This window comes from Chiroxiphia lanceolata, chromosome 20 (genome assembly GCF_009829145.1).
Source record: "Chiroxiphia lanceolata isolate bChiLan1 chromosome 20, bChiLan1.pri, whole genome shotgun sequence".
NCBI lineage: Eukaryota > Metazoa > Chordata > Aves > Passeriformes > Pipridae > Chiroxiphia > Chiroxiphia lanceolata.
Genome location: NC_045656.1, coordinates 49,249 through 72,500, shown reverse-complemented (window position 1 = coordinate 72,500; position 23,252 = coordinate 49,249). Strand labels below are relative to the sequence as shown.

The 23,252-nt window shown below is 53.1% G+C and overlaps 1 protein-coding gene across 1 annotated transcript; it reads left to right on the top strand.

Annotated features, from left to right (window-relative positions):
- Positions 1-2,907: 2,907 nt before the first annotated feature.
- LOC116796856 (glial fibrillary acidic protein-like) lies at positions 2,908-5,494 on the top strand. The gene is made up of 4 exons (XM_032707807.1): positions 2,908-3,221; positions 3,851-3,911; positions 4,263-4,358; positions 5,384-5,494. Exons 1-4 carry the CDS (start codon positions 2,908-2,910, stop codon positions 5,492-5,494), a joined length of 582 nt encoding a protein of 193 aa, XP_032563698.1.
- The last annotated feature ends 17,758 nt before the right edge of the window (positions 5,495-23,252 follow it).

Here is a 23,252-nt window from a genome sequence, read left to right as displayed (position 1 = left end):
CTGTGCCAACTCTGGCCAGTGACCCCTTAGAATCCTGTGAACCCTCTTTGGCCACCCACAGCTGCCCCTAGGACAGCGCTGTCCCCTTTGTGCCCTCTTAGCCCCTCTCACAACCTGACACCCCCTTAAGCCACAGCCTCCCCTATTGCCCTGTACCCCCTTTTGGCCCCTAAAGCCCCTCTCACAGCCCTACAACCTCTTTGGGCCTCCACAGCCCCCTCTCACAGCCCTACTCCCCTCTTTGGGCTCCCACAGCAGCTCCCGTGGGAGGAGCTGGGGTTCACAAGCAGCTCCTAGCTAAGCTGGCCTGGAAAAGGTGACCACGAGTGGGAGGAGCAGCACTGGGATGTGGAACAGCTCTGGGCGTGCCGCTGTCCCATGGGAACTTTGGTCACCGGCTCCTCTTGCCCCTTCCCTGCCTGGCAGTGGCTCATCTCACCTTTGTCTTCTTCAGCCTGGAAGCTTCTCATTAACACTCGCAGCCCACTCGCAGTTCGTTTGTCTCATTAAGGGGGGCCAGGAGGAGGAGGAGGAGGGGGGAGAGCCCAGCTCTGCCCCCCGCGGCTGCTGACAGCTTCCCGTGCTTTGATCTCGCTGCGTGGGAGCCGGGAGAGGATCAATCCCTGGGGAGCAGCGGGTGCTCACACAGGACCCCAAAGCTGCCGCTCTGTCCTCCCCACCCCACGAGGGATGGAGGTCCCCTGTCACCAGGGCTGTCACACAGCACGTGTCCCCAGGGATGCCACTGTTCTGGCTGGGGACACCGAGTGCCACTATGGGGTGCGTAGGTGCCCCTAAACTGGCGTTTCAGAGGGCAAACCCCTTCTGTCGCTGGTGACACCGGCCCAGGACAGCTGCGGGGACACGGGGCTGGCTGGGGACAAGGAGCTTCTGGGCATTAAAGGCAGATGTGGCAGCTGCCCCAGTCCCACCAGTCTTGTCTCCAGTGGCTCTGGGTCCTCCCAAATTGCGCCCACAGGGACCACCGGCCACTCTTGGTGGCCCGGCGATGATGGCTCCGGTCCGGCCATGTGTCCTCGTCCCACAGAGGGCTGGAGCTTTCCCCGGCCATCGGCTGCCACCTGCTGCCAGCAGCAAGGCTGGTCCCCATCCCTGTCCCCGTCCCTGTCCCTGTCTCCATCCCTGCAGCAGCATCCCAGGGACCCCCCTGCCCCGCAGCTTCACCCCAGCTGCCTCTCGGGGCACCCACCCCACCACCACCACGTCTCGCTGGTGGCCCCAAAACACTCCCATCCCCTGCACGGGCTGTCTCCGAGGCTCATCCATGTCCCAGTTTGTGGTCAGGACGCTGTGGCTGGGAGGGGACAGGGCTGGCGGTGGCACCGTGCCGGTCCTGGATCCATCCCGCCATGTTTCCCGGCAGTACCGTGCCCTGGCACAAAGGCCCCCTCCAGGCTATGCCTGGCAGACATGGCTCTGGCCCCGCACAAAGCCCCTTTCAGCCGCCCGGGAAAGCCCCTGGCACCCGGCCCTGGCTCTCACCACTCCCTGCCATGGGCCAACGGGGCAAAAGGGGCAAAAGATCCCCCAAACTCAGTGCACGTGTGGATGGTGACGTGGTCGTGCACACAGCTAAGGTGGGATAAGTCCCCTCTGGATCCAGGATGGGGACGGACTTCCTGAGTCCTGTTCAGGCTCCAGGGGCACCAGCCAGTGCTTCCACAGATCCAGTGGGATGGGAAAGACTTTGAAGGCTTCAGCCACTTAATTAACACCTGACCTTAATTAATAGCCTGGAGTGATGGGCTTATGGGGGCTGGTGCTGAGCTGCTCGTGCCAGGGCTCATCCTAGAGGATGTGACATGGGGAGTATATGTACACATGTGTGCCCATGTGTGGGTGTGTGTGCCCATGGGTACATGTGTGTGCCCATGTGTGGTGTGTGTGCCCACGTGTGGGTGTGTGTGCCCACATGTTTGTGTGTGTGCACCCATGTGTACATGTATGTGCCCATGTGTGTGTGTGCCTGCATGTGCACAGTGAGATGGCTCTGTGTGTGTGTGTGTGCTGTGTGTACATGTAAGGGTAACTGGGCATATGTCACTCTGGGCATGTGTGTGCACATGCACACGTGTTGGCCTGGCTGTGCCTGTGTGTGCACAACAGGGTGGCTGTGCCTGTGCATGCTATGTGTGTGTGGAAGGGGAACTGCGTGTGCGCAGCTCTGGGTGTGTCCCGTGTGTGCGTACACACATGTTCAGGGAAAGCAACACACGTGTGTATCTGTGCACACTGTGTGTGTCCCCCATGTGTATGCTAGGCAGGTACACGCGTGTGCCTTGCACACGGAGTGTGTGTCTGTGGACATGGACAGATATGTGTGTGTGTCTCTGGAGGTGTCTCTGTGCACGTGTATGCCTATGGGTGTGCACATGTGTACAAGTGGAGGTGTAGGTGACCCCACATGTGTATACACCGATCTCACATGTACATGTGTGTGGACCTCCCACGGCGCAGCACCCAGCCTTGCACCCACCTCCTCCCGCTGGCTGCCCTGGGGGTGAACTTGGCCACCGCTCCATCTCTGCCCTGCCATGTGCCCCAGGCCCCCCCGGGGGGCCGGGGGTGGGCAGGGGGCTGTGCCACGGTGCTCAGGCTGGGTGCCAGGGCACAGACACCCCTGCCAGGCTTTGTGTTGGCCCAGTGGCTCCCTGGCTGGTGGCCAGTGCTAGGGCATCCAGCGAGACGGGGGCTCCAGGCTCCATAAAAACCCTCAGGAGGGCAAATCACACCCACCCCAGGCATGGAGAGCCAGCGCCCATCCTCCTACAGCCACTGCTTCGGCCCCGCCACCCCCATGCACTGGGTGCCCCTCGCCAGCCCCCCAGCCTGGAGCTACCGGGATTCCCTGGCACCCAGCCAGCCACCCGACTGGGCTCAGGCAGGATGGACTTCTTGCTGGCCATGGCACTGAACTTGGAGTTCCAGGAGATGCGCACCAGCAAGAGGGTGGAGATAATGGAGCTCAACAACCACTTCGCCAGCTACATCGAGAAGGTGTGGCTGCTGGAGCAGCAGAACAAGGTGCTGGTGCTGGAGTTGAACCAGGCGCAGGACCAGGAGCCCTCCCGCCTGGGGGACATTTACCAGGAGCAGCTGCGGGAGCTGCAGTGCCATGCGGAGCAGTTGGGCACTGCCAAGGCCCGGCTGGAGATCGAGATGTTCAACCTGGCCCAGGACCTCAGCAGCCTCCAGCAGAAGTAAGGCACTGTCCAGCTGGGGCTAGTTCTGGGGACCAGGGTGGCCACCAGGAGCAGGATGGAAAGTGGTCACTGGGATGGGTGTCAGGGTGATTAGCAGGAGCAGGGTGGCCACTGGAATGGGGACCAGGGTGTATCCAAAGTGGCAGCAGGGACCAGGATGACCACCAGGGTGGTGATCAGGGTTGTCCTGGGGACCACGGTGGTGATGGGGATGGTGATGTGGCCGGGAAAATGGTGATGTCATGGGGACCATGGTGGTGGCAAGGCCAAGGGTGACCCCTGGGACCAGGATGGAGACTGGGGGGTACCCAGGGATCAGGGTGGCCATGGAGGCAGGAGCAAGGTAGCCCTGGGGACCAGGCACTGGTGTGCACCAGGCTGGTGGTGGGGACCACGGTGACCCCTGGGGACAGTGTGGGATGGTGGAGGGGGTGCGGGATGGGTGCAGGCACTGGCACGGGGTTTGGGTGGGTGCTGGGGCTGTGGGGCTGTGTCAGCACAGGGAAGTGTGTCCGTGGGCAGAAAGGGACAGGTCACAGTGCCAGAGGGGTCACGGTGCCGGAGGGGTCATGGTGCTGGAGGGGTCATGGTGCTGGACGCGTAATGGTGCCCCTGCTCTGGCACAGGCTGCAGGACGAGGTGACCCCGTGGCTGGAGGCTGAGAGCAACCTGGCTGCCTACAGGCAGGTGAGGGCAGGGGCCATATCCTGCACTGCAAGGGTTCAGCTCCCATCTTGTCCTCTCCTTGGGATGGGTAGGGATGGGGAGGGAGTGGACAGGAGTAGGCAGTGAGGGACTGGGATGTGTTATGATGGGCAGAAAGAGGTAGGAACCGGGCAGGGATGGAACACGGATAGGGCAAAAATGGAGCAGGGATGGGCAGGAGCAGGTAGTGAGGGACCAGGATATGTTACAATAGGCAGACACAGGCAGGGCTGGGCAGGAGAGGGCAGGAATGGACATGACCAGACAGCTCAGGAGGGAGCAGACCCAAGGGGACAGCCTGGGACTGTTCCTCGTGTCCCCCCACAGTGACAGGATGTGGACAACGCCACCTTGTCTCGCCTGGACCTGGAGTGGCATGTGGGGACCCTGCAGGATGAGATAACCTTCCTGCGCAAGGTCCATGAGGAGGTAACCCTGCCATGGGGTGTGGGAGGTGTGTCCAAGGCACAGGGTAAGTGCCGGGGCAGAGAGCCCAGGGGAGTATGCGCCAACATAGGTAACCTCATTGGCTAAAGAAGTCACATGGTGTTAAAGGATAAAACAGCGCAGATTTTAAAATAAAGTCTCTTTGTCTCACCACGTCACGAGGAGCTGTTTTTCCTTATTATATAAGAACTTGCGTCCCCTACACATGGCGCACCCGAACATGGGACTCTTTTAACTTACATTAAGTCAGTTTAGATTATCTTGAATCAGGAATTTCGTTGGCAGATTCTGGTTATTGAGTCGATTTTTCCGACTCGGGAATCTTACACCGCAAAAAACCAACACGTCTTTAAATCCGTTGTCTCAGTTGCGTATGAGAAATGGAAAGTTAGTTTAGGAGCTCCCAAATATTAGGAAAAGTGCACAGAAACAAGAAGAAGAACGAAGAAAAGAAAAAGCCGACAGATCGAAGCGACCGGAGAGGGCGGACCGAACTCTGACTTACGTCAGAGCGGTGAATCAAGCTGAGACGCAGCGGCACATCTCACGCAGAAAGGACTGCTTCCCTGATCAGTGTGGTGCGCCGCAGCTTGGAGACCCGGGCCGCAGAGTACCTTAAAACCGCCAGGGGAAGCCCGACTACCAACCGCTTGCCACGGCTCGACCATGTGCGTAAAAAGCGACTCTGCTGCTGCCGCATTCCAACACCCTCAGTGATCGCCAGACCCCGTGAAGCTTGCACCGGTTTCTGCTTAGCAGAAACTACCGCAGCTCCCCGCCCGCCCACTGCTCCTGCCGGCTCTGCAGCGCGCTTAAAAGCCACGCTGTGACCCCGCCGCACCACATTCAAACCGCATGGGACCTACTGAAGGTGCCGCGCCGCGCCTTCCCACTGCAGCACCCGACCCCCACACTGCACAGCGATCTGCGGGAACCCCAGAGCCGCTGCCACTGCCCCGGCTCGTCGCTGCCCGCCGAGCCGCCTGCGCCAATCCCGCCCCATGCAGAGCCACCGCCACCGCAAGCGCCCCTCTGGCACCCATCGCCACATGACTGCAGACGCCACTGCCGCGCCGCTGCCTGCCACCACCGAGCCGACTGGTGCCGAGCCCACCTGACCACCACTACCGCTGCCCCGCGCCGAGGACCCCAGCCACTGACACCGGGACACCGCAACCTAGCCTCGCAGACCCAGTCGACAGAGAACTGTAACAAGCCAGCAAATAGACACTCTCCAGCAGCACACGTTCACAGCGCCGAGACTCAAAGGTAAAATGGGAAACTTTTTCCCCACTGAGATATCACAAGACACAGATGCACTAGCTACCCTACTAAAACCGTATCACATACAGGCTACAAGGGCGGAACTGACAGACTTGGTACGTTTTATTAAAGCAACTGTAGCAGAACTGCCTCTGGTTGAAGCCCTCCACATACAAATATGGGTCAAATTAGGAAACCTCATAAAACTCAAAGCTTTGGGGGGGGACCCCCAAGCAAACAATGCCTTCCCAACCTGGCAAACCATAATGTCTGCATTAAGCAGAGCACACGAACGAACAACAAACGCATCCAACACCAACACACACACCCCCACTCACACTGCTGGCAACAGCCCAGCTTTTAGGCATAGGAGCTTAAACACACAAAGCCCGGCTGGGGGAGGGAGCGGAGCCGTTCGTGATTTAAGTACTGGACAGGGAATCGGGAGCCCAAGGGACGCGGGTCGACGGGAAGGGACGGGACCCATGACGCAAGATCCCATCTCACGGGACCACCGCAGGGGATCCCATAACGGTGATGGCGGGTGTTATGGGTTATAAATCTGAGAGAGGAATTTTCCCTTCCCCTGCTTTCGCTGTAAGAGAAACAGAGTTCGAAGGGGGAAGGGAGTCGATTAGCCTTACAAAGGAACTGGCTGATCTGTTTAATGGGCCATTAACTGCTGGGGTGAGGGGGGAATGTTGGAGACAGAGACGGGGAGGACACGGGAGACGGTAGAGTGTTCGGGCCAGGACAGGGACGGGGACTGTTTTCAGGCATTTCTAGAGGAAAGTCTGGGAGCCAGCTCTGTTCCCTGGTTTTTTCGTCCTGGTGAGACCTGACTACCGGCCCTGCAGGGCCAGTGTCTTGTGATTCCCGCCGGGGCCGACGAGTCTTTGCTGCTTCTTTTCATCGGAGAGGTCTGTGCTTGCTGGGAGAAAAAAGGGAGAGCCTTGGAACACTACCATCTGGGAACAGTGAGTCCTCTTGAGGGGTGAACTTTTTTTCCTCACCCCTTCCCTCCATTGAGGAGAAGGGGTGTGTGTGTCCCCCTCCCCCATTTCCCTCTCGGTTTCTCCTGCGTGATGGCTGCTGGAGCCCACAGCGCCCCTGCCGACCACGACCAGGTACTGCAGGTCCTGCACCTTCCAGTGATCCCACAGCACCTCCTGCCAACCACGACCAGGTACTGCAGGTCCTGCACCTTCCAGTGATCCCACAGCACCTCCTGCCAACCACGACCAGGTACTGCAGGTCCTGCACCTTCCAGCGATCCCACAGCGCCCCCTGCAGGCCACAACAGGGCGTTGCAGACCCTGCATCTTCAGTGATCCAACAACATCCCCGGCAGGCCACAATTAGGACTGTGCTAACGGACAGAGAAGTTTTCATTTAGACTTGTTGTTGTTATTGTTGTTTCTTGTTTTTGCCAACATACATATATCTTTTAATAAAGGGTTGTTATTTCTTGTGTTTTTCCACATTTTCCTCGAGTAAAGCCCCTTAATTTGACATTACAATTGCAGAGAGAGAAGAGTTTGGTCTACCTCATAACTCATCCTCTTTAGCAAACAGTCCAGTCTCACTCTGACTGCGACAGGGGGTTAGCCCAGCTTATTTGCCATCCCATACCATGGATGATCTCCGACCATGGGCCCAGGGGTGGGTGCCACCATCTCAACCACCATATGGGCCAGGGACTGACCCGTCCCTTCCCACTCCAACGCTGCCCCGTCCCACCTACAGGCACAATGGGGGACATAACCCTGCCCTCGTGCCATCCCCCCCCCCCCACCACCGCCCCACCACAGGGAACCGGGTTCACTGGGGCCGGGGGGGGGAATGGGGAGAAGGGGGGGAATGGGGGGATGAGGAGGAGGAATTTGGGATGGTTCTGCCAGGAGACAATGAGGTAGTAAACGGGGAAGGATCGATTGATAGGTGGGGTTTGTGTAGAGAGAAGGCATTGCGAGTAGAGGACTTGCAAGTAATAAATGCATGCCCCGTCATTATCGGTCCACGCCAAAGCAGCCGATTCCAACCCTTACCACACGAATTAACTAAAGAGCTGAGACAACTAATAAGAGAAACTGGCGTGTCTTCCCCTAACACACTTGCATTTTTAGAAACACTGAGCTCCACCTACATTTTCATGCCACACGACTGGAGGACCTCACTAAAAATAAGCCTCACTAACACGCAGTACAATGTGTGGCTGAACGATTTTAGAGAAATTTGCTCTGCTTATGCTAATGACCCACAAGCAGGGGTAACAACACACCAACTCACCAGGGAGGGTAACTACCATTCCGTAGACTCACAAACAGGGTACAATAGAGAAATATATGAAGTAATAGCTAAGCATGCAATGCGGGCTATGAAGAAACTACCCACATCAGATAAAGATACCAATTTATCATATACAAAGATAATGCAGGGCCCAACAGAACCATACACACAATTCCTAGATCGGCTACAATCTGCCCTAGATAGGCAGATTGAAAATGAGGAAGCCAGGGAAATACTTAGCAGACAACTGGCTTTTAAAAATGCGAACCCTGACTGTAAAAGCGTTCTGCAGACCCTTCCCAAAGGGGAGACCTGTAGCGTTTTAGAACTGGTTCGTGCCTGTCAGGGGGTTGGCTCTATGGCACATCAGACTGATTTACTGGCAGTAGCACTGAGTGTCCTTGTGCTCTCTCCAGCTGGGGAAGGACAGGAGCCGGGCTGAAGAGTACCTGCGTCAGGGCCTGAGCTACCTCAAGGACCCTGAGGCCAGTGTGCGAGAGGCGGCCATCACGTTCACCGGTGAGCCCTAACCCTCAGGGTCCCTCTTTGGGCAAGTTGGCCCCCGTCCCCGCTCCTGCAGCCACAGCCAGGCCCAGTCCTGGGGTTGCCTGAGCCCCGGCTGCCGCAGGCTGGACCTGGGCCTCCTTCTGCCACCCCTACCCACGCGGTTGGGCTTGGTGGGCACTCGGCTGAGTTCCACCACCCTGAGCTCCTGGTGCTTCCTGGGCTCATCCCTGCTGAGGGGGAGGAGGGTAGGGCCAGGGGTCGCGCTGCTGGGAGCCCACTGGGGAGCAGGGGCTGACGGAGCTCTGTGCCTAGGGGTGGCCATGCGGCACCTGAGGAACCGAAGCACAGAGCAACTGGATGAGATCTGCAGCAGTGAGTGGGGAACATGGGCTGGAGGGATGACTGGAGTTTCATCTCGGCTCTGTTTTTTCTCTCACAGCCCTTCAGCCCTTGAAGACAGACAGCAGTGAAATCGTCTCTTGCCTGGCAGAACAGACCATCTGCATCCTGGCAGCTTTAGGACCAACACCAAGCCCTCGATTCAGGCCAGAAGCTCTTCTGGCACCGATGTCCACACCCATGAAGAGTTTCCAACATTCCCAGCCTCCCAGGCGCCGTGCGAGACACCTGAGCTGGTGAGCAGGGTGGTGTCAGGGACAGCCATGGTGGCCTCCAGGGCTCTGGGGCTGTGGGTAAGGCAGTGGCTTGGCGTGGGCTGGGAGGCAGGTGTTGGGGGGACTACTGCCAACTGCCTTGATACCATGTTGGGGCCTGGTGGCTGCCTGGGGAGCTTTCCAGGCATAGATCTTATCACAAAAAAGAAACTCTCTCTTTCATAGAGGCAGGAAAAATGGAATCCTGATGCCTTCAAGTCTTCAGCAAAAACCACGATTCAAACTATGAGCACTGCTCTTCTGTTGCCACTGAGTCAGTTGTAGGCAGCTGTGATTTAATAAAGCAGCAACAATGGGCCCAAACCCATGGTGTCCTTCAGATGTGCTGCATCCTGAGCAGACTGCGTCCTGCTTGTCCTGTGCTGCTACCTGCAGGACAACGTCCCCCTCGGCACACCCCCAGCCCCAGGCTTGTTTGGGAAGCTGAGCTCTGGCTGAGGTTTTCCCAGGAGAAACCTCATTTGTGTCTCCTCAGGGCAGTCCCCCTAGCACCCAGCCAGGATAGGGCACAGAATGAGTGGCCCCAGCTCTGCCTCCCCAGGGGTGTCCAGGCATCCCATGAGGCGTCTGCTGTTGCTGCATCACCACCACCCCTCACCAGAATGGATTTGGAAGGCTTTCCAAGCAGAGGGAGCCAGAGGGAAACCTCAGGGCTCCTAGAGGGACTAGAGAAAAAACAGGGAGTCTGGGTCACCGTCACCATGGCAGAGGATGGGCCTCCACTGTCCCTCTCTTACACCGCTAACATGTTTCCATCTGTTCTGCCCTCGGGGAAAAGAAGTATCCTTTGACTTGGAAGAGCTGATTAGCATCATCTTGTGGTGCCCTGGGAAGGGATTAGTTTTGACATAAGCACCTACAGGAAAGTTTGGAGACCTCCCTCAGTGTACCCTGTGCCGGTGCTGAGCACATGGAGGGAAACACATCAAGAGTCAGACGGCCCTGCCCAGAAGAACTGACTGCCTGAAACAAGTTTTTGCATTTTGTCTTTTTTAAAACCCAGTTTCTTCCTCAATATTGCCTCTGGCACAAGTGGCTGAGAAGGGATAAAATAGGAAAGAAGCATACTAAATATACTCCAAATACAATGGATTTTCTAGTCTCATGGCTGGAAAATGCAGTCTCTGGGATAGTTTCCAAACCAGGAAAGAGACTGCTTCTTCCACTTTACCATGTATCTCATCTGTCATGAAGTTTCTCTCCCTACAGATACTCTAAGGATTATTGGATGTCATACTAAGCATGCCCACAGTTACCTAGTGATGACCTTGCCTTTCAGAGAGGGTGCTCCTGTGGGGGAAAACATGAGAAACTCTGTCCTTGGTAAAATAGAGGCTTTGCTTTGTCAGCCTCTTGAATATGGGTCTTGCTCGGGGCAATCAGTGGAAGTTTCAGAGAACAGCACTTCTTATTTATCCAATCAATGAAATAAATCCCAAGTTGATAGAGGCTTGCTCTACTTCCTGCCCTAAATGTTTGTCCTCCTTAGCAGGCAGACTGGTACGACCTGGCTTTCTGAAAGATCCTCTTCCAATCTTTTGGCAGTTTCCATAGATGCCAAACAAGCATCCTTGTGGGAAAGGGAAGAAATGTGCAACAAGAAAAGCAAAGAATGAGAGAATAGCTAGGCTAAACGGGGCTCATTGAAGTAGTACTTAATAGACACTTCCCCTGTGTGTACCAAGGGGTAAAAAATAGGTCTATCTCATTTCCCTATTTACAAACCCCTAAAGGAAGAAAGTTGCCTGCTCATCTTCCTGTAAGGAAGAGGGGAAGGAAAAAGCAACAGTGAAACCCAGGCAAATTAATTTTTCTAAAACCTCAGGGAAAAGAATCCCCAAAGATGTTTTCTTTACAGTCAGTCAGCTTAGTAGCCTGGGAACTTCACAGCAGCTTTCCTCTGCCACATCTCAGGATCTACGGGAAGTTCAAGCAGTGGCACATCAACCTAAAGGATAAACCAATAGGAAGAGAGGCTTGAAACTTTCTGAATCACTTCAACCTAGTTCCAGTCTCTCTGCTTATCCCTACAGATGCCTTCCTGAGCAGAGGGAGCATTTCCCAACCATGGCACTCTCACTGCCAGACCCTTCTCCAGCTTCCCTGGAGATCCTCATTGCCTTGCTCTCCCCATGGAGATGTACCCTCAAGTGGTCAGCCCCCTCCCCATCCTCTATCTCCCAGAGGTCCCATGTCATCTTAGAAGTATTCTCTTTCATTCTGAGAGCTGGGGAGAGTGGAGTATTCCTCAGGAAGAACAAATCTAGAAACAAGCTACCGGACAATTTGACGAGTTGTCAAACTTGTTCTTCCCAGTTGTCATTGCAGCATTAGGAAGCTCCCCCCAACTCTATTTTATTCCATGACTGAGAGATGGCATGGGGAATTATGGTGGTCAGTAGGAGGGCAACAAATGTAGCAAAGAGGGCTTGAAATATCTTATAACATCTACCTCTGAGGAAGGAGTAATACCCAGGCAGACAAGTAACATAAAATATTCTAATTCTCATATTATCTTATTTTTGACCTTAATTCTAATGAACAGGACCTGCAGGTTGCACTAAACCCAGTGGAGACATCTTGATTTTCAGCAGATACGGACACAGTGTGGGTTTGGTTGTCTAGAGTTGGGCAGTCAATTATGCTTGGGTCAGTCTGGGCAAGAAAGACACTGAGGTGCTGGGCTGTGTCCAGAGAAGAGCAACGGAGCTGGGGAAAGGTCTGGAGCACAAGTGTGATGGGGAGCGGCTGAGGAAGCTGCGGGGGTTTGGCCTCGAGAAAAGGAGGCTCTGTCACATACTGACTTCCTTTCTGCTCTAGCCTACCAAGAGTGGTTATCATACACTTCCCCCTGATCTGCTGGCCCTTCAGGAATTGCATTCTCTGACTACTTAGAGCAGGGGGTAAGTTTAACAGTGGGAAACCTGCTGAAAATAGATCTCAGTCAACTAACTGGAAATCCTAAAAATAGAAGTACTCTCTGTTTCTTTTTGCCTTCAGTCAAACTAAGTGAATGGATTTAATGTCATGGAACTGAATTGTGTGCAAACAGCTCTTCCCCTTTGGAATGATTTCACAGCAAGACAGACCAGAGACCAGGTCTGCACAGTTATCCACAGGGTCACAGGGACAACCTGCTGCTGCAGCCAAAGACACTGTGGAATCACGGAAAGACAAACTTCTCCAGCTTGTGCCACATCTCCAGGGTCTTTGTGGACTCCTCCAAAGTTTGACAATTCTGCCTTCCTACTGTTGCCTTGCATTTGCTGAGGCAGTTGGACTAGATGACCTCTCCATCCAAAATGATCCAATGATCCTGGGAGGATGCACTAAGCCAAGACAACACAGAAACCTGTAGAGTTAGGAAAGAAAGAAGAACAGCTCCCCTTCACGGAGACTTATCACCTCCACTAGTGTGTGTTGTTTGGCATTTGTTGCTGGATAAAAGACTGCAGTATTTTTGGTCGACAGATGCAATCCAGTGCTGCATTGCACAGCTTTTGCTGACAGCTTTTTTCCTGGGGAGGACCTAGTCTTTTGCTCTTTTACAAAAAACACCATTCGCACCCAATGTTATGCCTCCAACACTCCTTTATTTTTTTGGAACAGTGTGTCTACTAATAAAGATGTGTGGGCTTTGGGGTTTTGGAGCCAATGTAGCATAATTTTCTGCATTGTTGGGGCCTGTTGCTAGGGGCTGGTTCCAATATATTGTTGTATTGTTGGACTATCTCTCCAAGTGTCTCTTTATAGATTTATAACCAAAATGGCTCTTTTTCAATAGTTTTTATTCCAAAATGCTTTCAAAACTTTGCATGTGTATGTGTTTTCTTATATAAAAATCACCCATAATGAATCCCTATACATGTGTCATTTGATATGGTCACTTTTTTGTGTTAAGTTCCCTGGAATACACCATCCTTAAAATATGACAGCTGATCCATTTGGAAACTCACCAAAGGACAGGTAAGCTTCATTCCTGCTTTCCTTCATTATCTCCTAAGATTTGATATTCAGGGGCTGAAACATGAGGGTCTCTTCTCCTGTCCTGATCTGTCTTCCTCTAAGCCCTCCTTTTCCTGTTCATGTGGCTTCCACTACCTTGTTAGCTTGTCATCCCCCCCCTTTACACCCCCAAATAATACATTTTTCCTCTCCCGCTGGGACCCATCACTACTTTTCTCTCAGCCCTCTTCCATCCAAGCCAGCAGCTCTCTTCCCTGCCAGTGCTGCTGCTTGGACAACCAGAAATCCTGGGCTGTCCTTTGCATGTTGATAAACAAAGCAGTGGCTTCTTCCCCCAGGGACTGAAAGTGTCACCTCCCCCAGACTGGGGCCTGGAATTCCAACCGCATTCCTGAACTTGGATTTCACAGTTACCCATCAGTTTGGGGGAAGGGAAAAGAAAAAAAGGTCAAGAGAATACAGCAGCAAGTAAACTGGGGCTAAGTGTGCCTTCATTTTCTCAAGCTGTTCTGTAGAAACAAATAAAAATAGTACTGGGGAAGGGTGGGGGGAAGCTCAAGCCAGGAATCAGTTTACTGATTTTTATCTGGGAATACAGAAGAAGAACACGCCTGCAAACACACATCTGCACTAACTTATCAAATTGTACAGCGCAAAATCTGACCACAAGGAGTCTGTACAAAACAGTGGGAATGGAATCAGAGAGGGGAAGGAAAAAATCGTCAGCAGTGCCTGTCCCAGTCAAGGGGCATTACTGAGCAGCACCTACATTTCCATGGCTCTCTGGGCAGGTAATTTCTCATGTGTGCCAAACAGTACATCTAGAAATACTATAGACATTTCAGGGCATCTGAAGAGCCAGATTCTTGAAGCACAACTACCTCAAGGCAAGGGAAGAAGAAAGATTCACTTGGCAGAAGCTGACCAGTGCATTGTGTCAAATGTGGATTTACCAGAAGGAGCAACAAGCTCAAGCCATCAGGGAAAGAACAAGATGATGAAAGGGTGTTAGCTGCTGAAAATTTCTTTGGGAAGAAGTAGATTGTTAACTTGAGGTAGAAATTTGTAATATACCATGGAACCTTATTCAAAGTCCAGCTGGAAAATACCTTCTTGTTAAGAGTGTGAAATAAATCCTAAAGAACGATATTGTCATTGTCTACTCATCTCTTGTGCTCCTCACTGGAAGGCACTTGGTGCACCCCTGGGTATCCTGCTAATGAGGTAAAAAACTAACGCTTCTAAAGTTCCAGATTTTCCTCACCTGTTTGTACACAGTTGGACAAACTGGACCAAGTTATTACTTGAAAGCCACCTGCTGTATTTAGCATTAATTACTCCTTGTTTTGATCGTAGAGGAAAAAGGCTCACACAACACAGTCTCTGAATGCTCCTTTGAACTTACCCACAGTGTGTTCACAAAGACACAGAGTAAGGCTTTTAGCTTTTGCTGCTACCCTCAGTTCCAGCATACAAAAAAATGTCTGTGTGAAAGAACAGCAATTGCCTTACCATGTTACTGAACTACATTCCATTTATCTGGTCTCAAACAAATACTCCATATTTTGTCCTTGTTTTATTTTCAAGGGCATGGGTATGGGTATTTAGATGACTGCCTTCACTGGTACAGGGTAGAAACTGTTCACATGGCTATAAATGAATATTATTCTCCTGACAAAACACCTTTTCCAAAGCCTCTGATAAAAAGAAAGGGAAAAAAACCCAGAAGGAAAAAGGCAGCCACAGGTACATTGCCTGTCACCCACCAAAAAAGGTCTCCTCCCCAAAGATAATTCAGGCACACCCTTCAATATGGATCTCTCACTATGACCTCAAGCTGTTTTTTTTAGTGGAAGTTTCTGTAAGGAAGCTGAAGTGCATTACTGTCTCAGACAGCCAAGGATAAAGTGACTGAGGGAATTCAATTGCTCTAAAAAGAGAAGAAGAAGCTGGAGCGTCAATATTTCCCCAGTGCAAACCCCAATAATCTTTGCTATGAGCTGACAGGAATTGCTATTCCACTTCCCTGGGATATCCTGGCTTGAGGAGAGAGCGCAGCCACACCCAGAGCCACCAACCACTCTCCGAGCTTTGGTAGTGTCCATTTGTGCATGTCCATGTGGCAGAGGCTCCCCCGACATCTGCCATGGAGCTGGTCCAGCTGCTGGACAAAACAACATCCGGGTAAGGGGATCCCAGTGCCCCCAGTATATCCCAATGACCTCCCAGTAACCCCCAGTATGGCCCAGTAACCTGCCAGTGTCCTCCCGTGTGTTCTGGTAATCTCCCAGTAACTACCAAGTTCTCTGTCAGTGATCCCCAGTGTGCCCCAGTTCCCCTCCAGTCCCTCCCAGTGCCATCCCAGTGTCCCTCAGTAATCCCCCAGTGCCTCCCAGTGCCCCCTAGTTCCCCCTAGTGTGTCCCAGTATCCCCCAGCAATCCCCCAGTGCCACACAAAGCCCCTCAACTGTCCCCAACATGTCCCCAGATGCCCTTGGCTTTTACGTGAGGGGGGGGGGGAATTGTGGTCAGAGGGTCCAGGGGGGGCTCCTGAGGTGAGATGGAGGGTTGGGGACTTTGGGGACTTCAGGGAGGGGTTTGTGGAATTGGGGATGTCAAGGGGGGAATTGGAGCTATGGAGAGGCCGTGGGAACATTGGAGACATCAGAGGGGTCTCGGGTTGTCAAGGGGGGAACTGGGGACACAAAGAGAGTCTTGGGGACACCAGGGGGATCTTAGGACTCAGTTGCTCACGGTGGAGCTTCTCCTCTTCCCCCTCAGGCCCTTTTAACCCCCCCAAATGTCCCTTAGCCTCCATTTCCCCTTTAATCCCCTCCCCCCACAGAGCCCTTTGATCCCCCCCAGACCCCTTTTAACTCCCCTAAATGCACCCAGAGCACCCCAACCCCCCCAAATCCCCATCCAACCCCCCAGATGCCCTCAAATCCTCCCCAGAACCCCCCTCAAATCTATTCCAACCCCCCCAAAGAGGGATCACCCGGCACCCTGGGACAGGAACACAGTGGGCTGTACTGGGGGCACTGGGCTGTACCGGGAGAGCACTGGGGGGGCTGAGGTGTCCCACGACAACGTGGCCCAGCTCCAGGAGAGATCTGGGGAGCAGTGAGGAGGTACTGGTCTGTCCTGGTTTGTATCCCCAATCCCCAAAGCCCCTCCCCAGCTCCCCCAGGACCCTCTCGCAACTCAAAGCCCCCCAAAGACCCCCAGGCCCCTGACTTCGTCCTGCTGCCCCTTGAGCATCTCCAGCTCCTGCAGAACCAGGCATTTCATCAGCAAATGTGCAGGTGACACCAAGCTGGGGGTGTGTTGATGTGCTGGAAGGCAGGAGGGCTCTGCAGAGGAACCTGGCCAAGCTGGATCCATGGGCTGATTCCAGGGGGATGAGGTTCAAGCAGGCCAAGGGCCGGGTCCTGCCCTTTGGCCACAAGAAGCCCCAGCAGCCCCCTGGGCTGGGGTCAGAGTGGCTGGAGAGCAGCCAGGCAGAAAGGGAGCTGGGAGTGTGGATTGCCAGGAAGCTGACGAGGAGGCAGAGTGTGGCCAGGTGGCCAAGAGGGCCAATGGATCCTGGCCTGGAACAGGTGCAGAGAAGAGCAGCGAGGCTGGGGAAGGGAGTGGAGCACAAGTGGTGTGAGGAGAGGCTGAGGGAGCTGGGCTTGTTGAGGCTGGAGAAGAGGAGGCTCAGGGAAGACCTCCTGACTCTCTGCAAGTCCCTGCCAGGAGGTTGTAGCTAGGTGGGGGTGGAGCTCTTCTGCCAGGAAGCAGCAGTAGGACAAGAGGGCTGGGTCTTGAACTGTGCCAGGGGAGGTTTAGGTTGGATATTAGGAAGCAATTTTTTCCCAAGAGAGAAATTAGGCCTTGGAATGGGCTGGGCAGGGAGGGGGTGGAGTCAGCATCCCTGGAAGTGTTGAAGGTGAGAGTGGATGTGGCATCAGTGCCATGGTCTGGGAAGCACGGCGGGGTTGGATCCAGGGTTGGACTTGATGATTTGGGAGGTGTGCTGGTTTGAAAGTTAACCAGCAGAGGAAACCAAGCCAACTCAAAGAGAGATTACAAGTCAGAATAACAATTTAATAAAATAATACAATAAGTACGACCACACAGACAAGCAACAGGCAATAACCCACAAAACCCAAATGTACAACCCAGCACCCCGGGGCACAAACGAAGCGGTGCTACCTGGGCCCCCCCTTGAGTCCAAAACAAAGGGAGAGGGGAAAAACCTGCTAGTGGGAGAGCTGCTGCAGTCCAACCAAAAGTGGTAATTGTAGTCCGGCCAAGGGTGGTGAAGAGCTGCAGGTTGAGAGCGATGAGCTGCAGTCCTCCTCTGGATCCCACGAGTGGTCCCAAAGGTTCCGAAACTCCAGGTTTATATACTCTCCAGTTCAGGTGGGAATGTTCAGTCCTCCCCTCAGAGCGGGGAATTCCATAAAAGGGTATGAGGGTGCTCATTCAATAAAAGGATATGAGGGTGCTCAGGAACATTCCCCCCCCCCCACCCCCCCTCGCAGGCCTCCACTGACAACAGTTTCTGGGAAATGGCATGGAGGGCTATAGAATACACAGTTTGGGCTATACCCATTCAGTGATGAATCGGTCCCAGCTGTTCTAACCAGGACATTATCCACCCCTTATTCTATGCCGTCCATGTCATGCCCAAATTAACCCCCTTAAAAACTATGTCTCCTTAAAACTATATACACTTACATATATATATATATATACAATGAAACATTACAGACCATTCTCACTCAAAATTAGGTCCCCTTGTGGTACACAACGTGTCTCCCCATCTTTTTGCATTACCCACCAGGTGGAACCAGGTCCTTGAGCAAAAACAATCCCTCGGATGGGTTTGCCTTTGCTTGAGGTGGGACTAATCCAAACAGTCTTCCCTAACATTCCTCTCATATGCACCACAGGGACTTTATCTCCATCTACAGTATGCAAAAGTTCTGATTGAGCAGGGCCAGCTCGATTGATGGAGCCTCGGGTGTTGACCAACCAGGTGGCCTTTGCTAAATGCAGCTCCCAGTGTTTGAAAGTCTTCCCACACAGTGCCTTCAGGGTGGTTTTCAGCAGTCCGTTGCACCGCTCAACTTTTCCAGCCGCTGGTGCATGGTAGGGGATATGATACACCCACTCAATGCCGTGCTCTTTGGCCCAGGTGTCTACGAGGCCATTCTTGAAATGGGTCCCATTATCAGACTCAATTCTCTCCGGGGTGCCATGTCGCCACAGGACTTGTTTTTCAAGGCCCAGGATGGTATTCCGGGCAGTGGCATGAGGCACGGGGTATGTCTCCAGCCATCCAGTACTTCCTTCTACCATGGTCAGTACATAGTGCTTGCCTTGGCGGGTTTTGGGGAGCGTGATGTAGTCAACTTGCCAGGCTTCCCCATACCTGTACTTTGACCACCGTCCACCATACCATAGAGGCTTCACCCTCTTGGCCTGCTTGATGGCAGCACATGTCTCACAGTCATGGATGACCTGTGAGACAATGTCCTTGGTTAAGTCCACCCCTCGGTCACGAGCCCATCTGTATGTTGCATCTCTCCCCTGGTGACCGGAGGCATCATGGGCCCATTGAGCCAGAAATAATTCTCCTTTGTGCTGCCAATCCAGATCTACCTGAGAGACTTTAATCTTGGCAGCTCGGTCCGCCTGCTCGTTGTTACGATGCTCCTCAGTAGCCCGTTTCTTGCCTACATGAGCGTCTACGTGACCAACCTTCACACTCAGCTTCTCTACCCGGCCAGCGATGTCCTGCCACATCTCTGCCGCCCAGATGGGTTTCCCTTGGCGCTGCCAGTTGGCCTTTTTCCATCGTTCCAGCCATCCCCACAGAGCATTGGCCACCATCCATGAGTCAGTGTAGAGATAGAGTCTTGGCCACTTCTCTCGTTCAGCTATATCCAAAGCCAACTGAACGGCTTTAAGCTCTGCAAACTGACTTGACCCACCTTGTCCTTCAGTCGCTTCTGCAACTCGCCGTGTGGGGCTCCATACGGCTGCCTTCCATTTTCGGTTTGTCCCTACCATGCGACAGGAGCCATCCGTGAAGAGTGCATATCGCCTTTCATCTGCTGGTAGCTTATCATATGGTGGGGCCTCCTCAGCCCGTGTCACCTGCTCTTCTTCTTCTTCAGAGGATAGTCCAAAACTCTCATCTTCAGGCCAATTGGTGATAATTTCCAGAATCCCAGGGCGATTAGGATTCCCTATCCGGGTTCGCTGCGTGATCAGAGCGATCCACTTACTCCATGTCGCATCGGTGGCGTGATGTGTAGAAGGAACTTTTCCCTTGAACATCCAGCCCAGCACTGGTAGTCGGGGTGCCAGGAGGAGCTGCACTTCGGTGCCGATCACTTCTGAGGCAGCTCGAACTCCTTCATAAGCAGCCAGGATCTCTTTCTCAGTTGGTGTATAGCTGGCTTCAGATCCTTTGTATCCCCGACTCCAGAATCCCAGCGGTCGTCCGCGGGTCTCCCCAGGCACCTTCTGCCAGAGACTCCAGGAAGGGCCATTCTTCCCAGCTGCAGTGTAGAGCATGTTCTTCACATCCTGTCCTGTCCTTACTGGCCCAAGGGCTACCGCATGGGCAATCTCCTGTTTAATTTGTTCAAAGGCTTGTTGTTGTTCAGGGCCCCACTGGAAATCATTTTTCTTCCATGTCACAAGGTAGAGAGGGCTTACAATCTGGCTATACTCGGGGATATGCATCCTCCAAAAACCCACAGCGCCTAGGAAAGCCTGTGTTTCCTTCTTGCTGGTTGGTGGGGACATGGCTGTTATTTTGTTAATTACCTCCATTGGAATTAGGCGGCGTCCATCTTGCCACTTCACTCCTAGGAACTGAATTTCTTGAGCAGGTCCCTTGACCTTACTCTGTTTAATGGCAAAACCAGCTCTTAGGAGAATCTGGATTATCTTCTCTCCTTTCTCGAAGACTTCGCCCGCTGTGTTCCCCCATACAATGATGTCGTCAATGTACTGTAGATGTTCTGGAGCCTCGCCCTTTTCCAGTGCAGTCTGGATCAGTCCATGGCAAATGCTGGGACTGTGTTTCCACCCCTGAGGCAGTCGATTCCAAGTGTACTGCACACCTCTCCAAGTGAAAGCAAATTGTGGTCTGCACTCCGCTGCCAAAGGAATGGAGAAAAAGGCATTGGCAATGTCAATGGTGGCATACCACTTGGCTGCCTTGGACTCCAGCTCGTACTGGAGCTCCAGCATGTCCGGCACAGCAGCACTCAGGGGTGGTGTGACTTCATTGAGTCCACGGTAATCCACTGTCAGCCTCCACTCTCCGCTGGATTTACGCACTGGCCATATAGGGCTATTAAAGGGTGAACGAGTCTTGCTGACCACCCCCTGGCTCTCCAAGTCACGGATCATCTTATGTATAGGGGTCACAGAGTCTCGGTCGGTGCGGTATTGCCGACGGTGCACTGTTGCTGTGGCTATCGGTACCAATTGTTCTTCAACCTTCAGCAGTCCCACAGCAGAGGGGTCCTCTGAGAGACCAGGCAAGGTGTTCAACTGTCTGATTTCCTCTGTCTCCACAGTAGCTATGCCAAAAGCCCAGCGAAGTCCTTTTGGGTCTTTGAAATACCCACTCCTCAGGTAATCTATGCCAAGGATGCACGGGGCCTCTGGGCCAGTCACGATGGGGTGTCTGTGTGTACAAGTTTCGAGCTGGCTTCCCGCCAAGTCCCCCGAAACTCGACAACAAGGACCCGCCTCCCAGAGAGGGAAAAAAGGGAAAAAAAAACCAAGCAGCCAAAGCTATAGCAAAATATATATATATATATATATGTATATACTTTACATATGAGACAGATACACAAAAGGAGAATACCACACACCGGGGGGGGAGGGGGGGGGGGGGGGAAAAGGGAGAAGGACAAAAAGGGCAAGGACCGAACAAGTCAAACGGCCAGCCGAAGGCAAACTAGCAAAATCTCACCACTTCCCTTCGAACAGGCAGGATGACCAGACACGGTCCTTCGGCTCTCCCCTCACGCAGGCAGATAACGGCAGTCACTGTAGGCCTCGGCTCCAGATAAACCCGACCGAAATAGGGACCCACCGTTCTCGAACCTCGCCGGAGAGGAAGAGAGCGAGATCCCTCCCGCTGGCTTTATTTATACCTCAAGTTACGTAAAGGAATAGCATGGAATACTTCCGTGATCACTTTTCTAGTTCCTTCCTGGCTACAAGTTGGTCTCCAGGAAGGCCTAGAGTGAAACCACCACATTCTCCACCCCTTATTCCATACTATTTCTTTACGTAACACCTATGTTTCATGTTCGCCTACATCCCGCGCATATATAGCATAGTTGTCTCGTCGTTGGAAAATCAATGCCGATGTCAGTTCAGTCCAGATCTTTGGTCTCCTCAGTCACAATTACAGTTTCGATTTATGGCTGTTTCGTCACTGGGCTGTTTCATCGCCGGATACCAGCATCAGCTTAGTTCAGGTCTCTCTCTCATCTGGTGACTGGCTTCCTGTAAAAACACAACTTAGGACCTACAATTAGTTTTTCCCCAAGGCTAAATTTCCTTGAGGCACACACTGGATGACTCCATCCTTCCTCATTAACCACCACGTATGTCCTGGCCCTTGAGCAAAGACAATCCCACGAATGGGTTTGTCTTGGCCTGAGGCAGGGGTAACCCAAACAGCTTTCCCTAGCATTCCCCTCAAATGGATCGCTGGAACTTTATCTCCATCAACAATGTGAAGGGATTCTGCCTGTGCAGGGCCAGCTCGATTGACAGAACCCCTGGTGTTAACTAGCCAGGTAGCCTTGGCTAAGTTTTTGTCCCAGTTTTTATAAGTTCCTTCTCCTAATGACTTTAGAGTGGTCTTCAATAGTCCATTATATCTCTCAACCTTCCCAGCAGCTGGTGCATGATAAGGAATGTGGTACACCCATTCGATACCATGTTCCCTCGCCCAAGTGGTGACTAATTGATTTTTGAAATGAGTCCCGTTGTCTGACTCAATACGTTCTGGGGTCCCGTGTCTCCACAGGACCTGCTTTTCAAGGCCCAGAATGGTATTCCGGGCCGTTGCGTGGGGCACCGAAAAAGTCTCTAACCATCCCGTTGTTGCTTCCACCATGGTAAGTACATAGCACTTACCTTGGCGAGTCTGTGGCAGTTTGATATAATCAACCTGCCATGCCTCTCCATACTTATACTTATCCCATCGTCCACCATACCATAGGGGCTTCAGTCTTTTTGCCTGCTTAATAGCGGCACAGGTCTCACAATCATGGATAACTTCAGAAATGATATCCATGGTTAAATCCACCCCTCGGTCTCGTGCCCATCTGTGGGTGGCATCTCGGCCCTGATGACCGGAAGCATCATGGGCCCATCGAGCCAGAAACAGCTCTCCCTTCTGCTGCCAGTCTAGGTCTACTTGTGACACCCCTATCTGTGCAGCTCGGTCAGCTTCTCTGTTGTTATTATGTTCTTCATTAGCTCGCTTCTTGGACACATGGGCATCTACATGGTGGACTCTCACATTCAGACTCTTCGCTCTGGCAGCGATGTCCTGCCACAAGTCAGCAGCCCAGATGGGTTTTCCTCCACGCCTCCAGTTCATCTTTTTCCATCGGTCTAACCATCCCCACAGAGCATTGGCTATCATCCACGAGTCTGTGTAGAGGTAGAGTCTCGGCCATCCTTCTCGTTCGGCGATGTCCAGGGCCAATTGGACGGCTTTGAGCTCTGCAAATTGACTCGACTCGCCTTGACCCTCGGCAGCTTCTGCCACTCGTCGGGTGGGACTCCAAACGGCTGCTTTCCACTTCCGGTTCCTTCCTACAATACGGCAAGAACCATCAGTGAAAAGGGCATAACACCTTTCTTCATCTGGCAGCTGATCAAATGGTGGAGCTTCTTCAGCTCGGCTCACTGGTTCTTCTTCTTCTTCTGCCAGACTGAAGTTCCCACCTTCAGGCCAATTTGTGATAACCTCCAGAATTCCAGGGCGATTTGAGCTTCCCAATCGTACACGCTGCGTAATCAAGGCTATCCACTTACTCCACGTAGCATCGGTGGCATGATGCGTAGGGGGCACCTTCCCTTTGAACATCCAACTCAAGACTGCTAATCGGGGTGCCAGGAAGAGCTGTGCTTC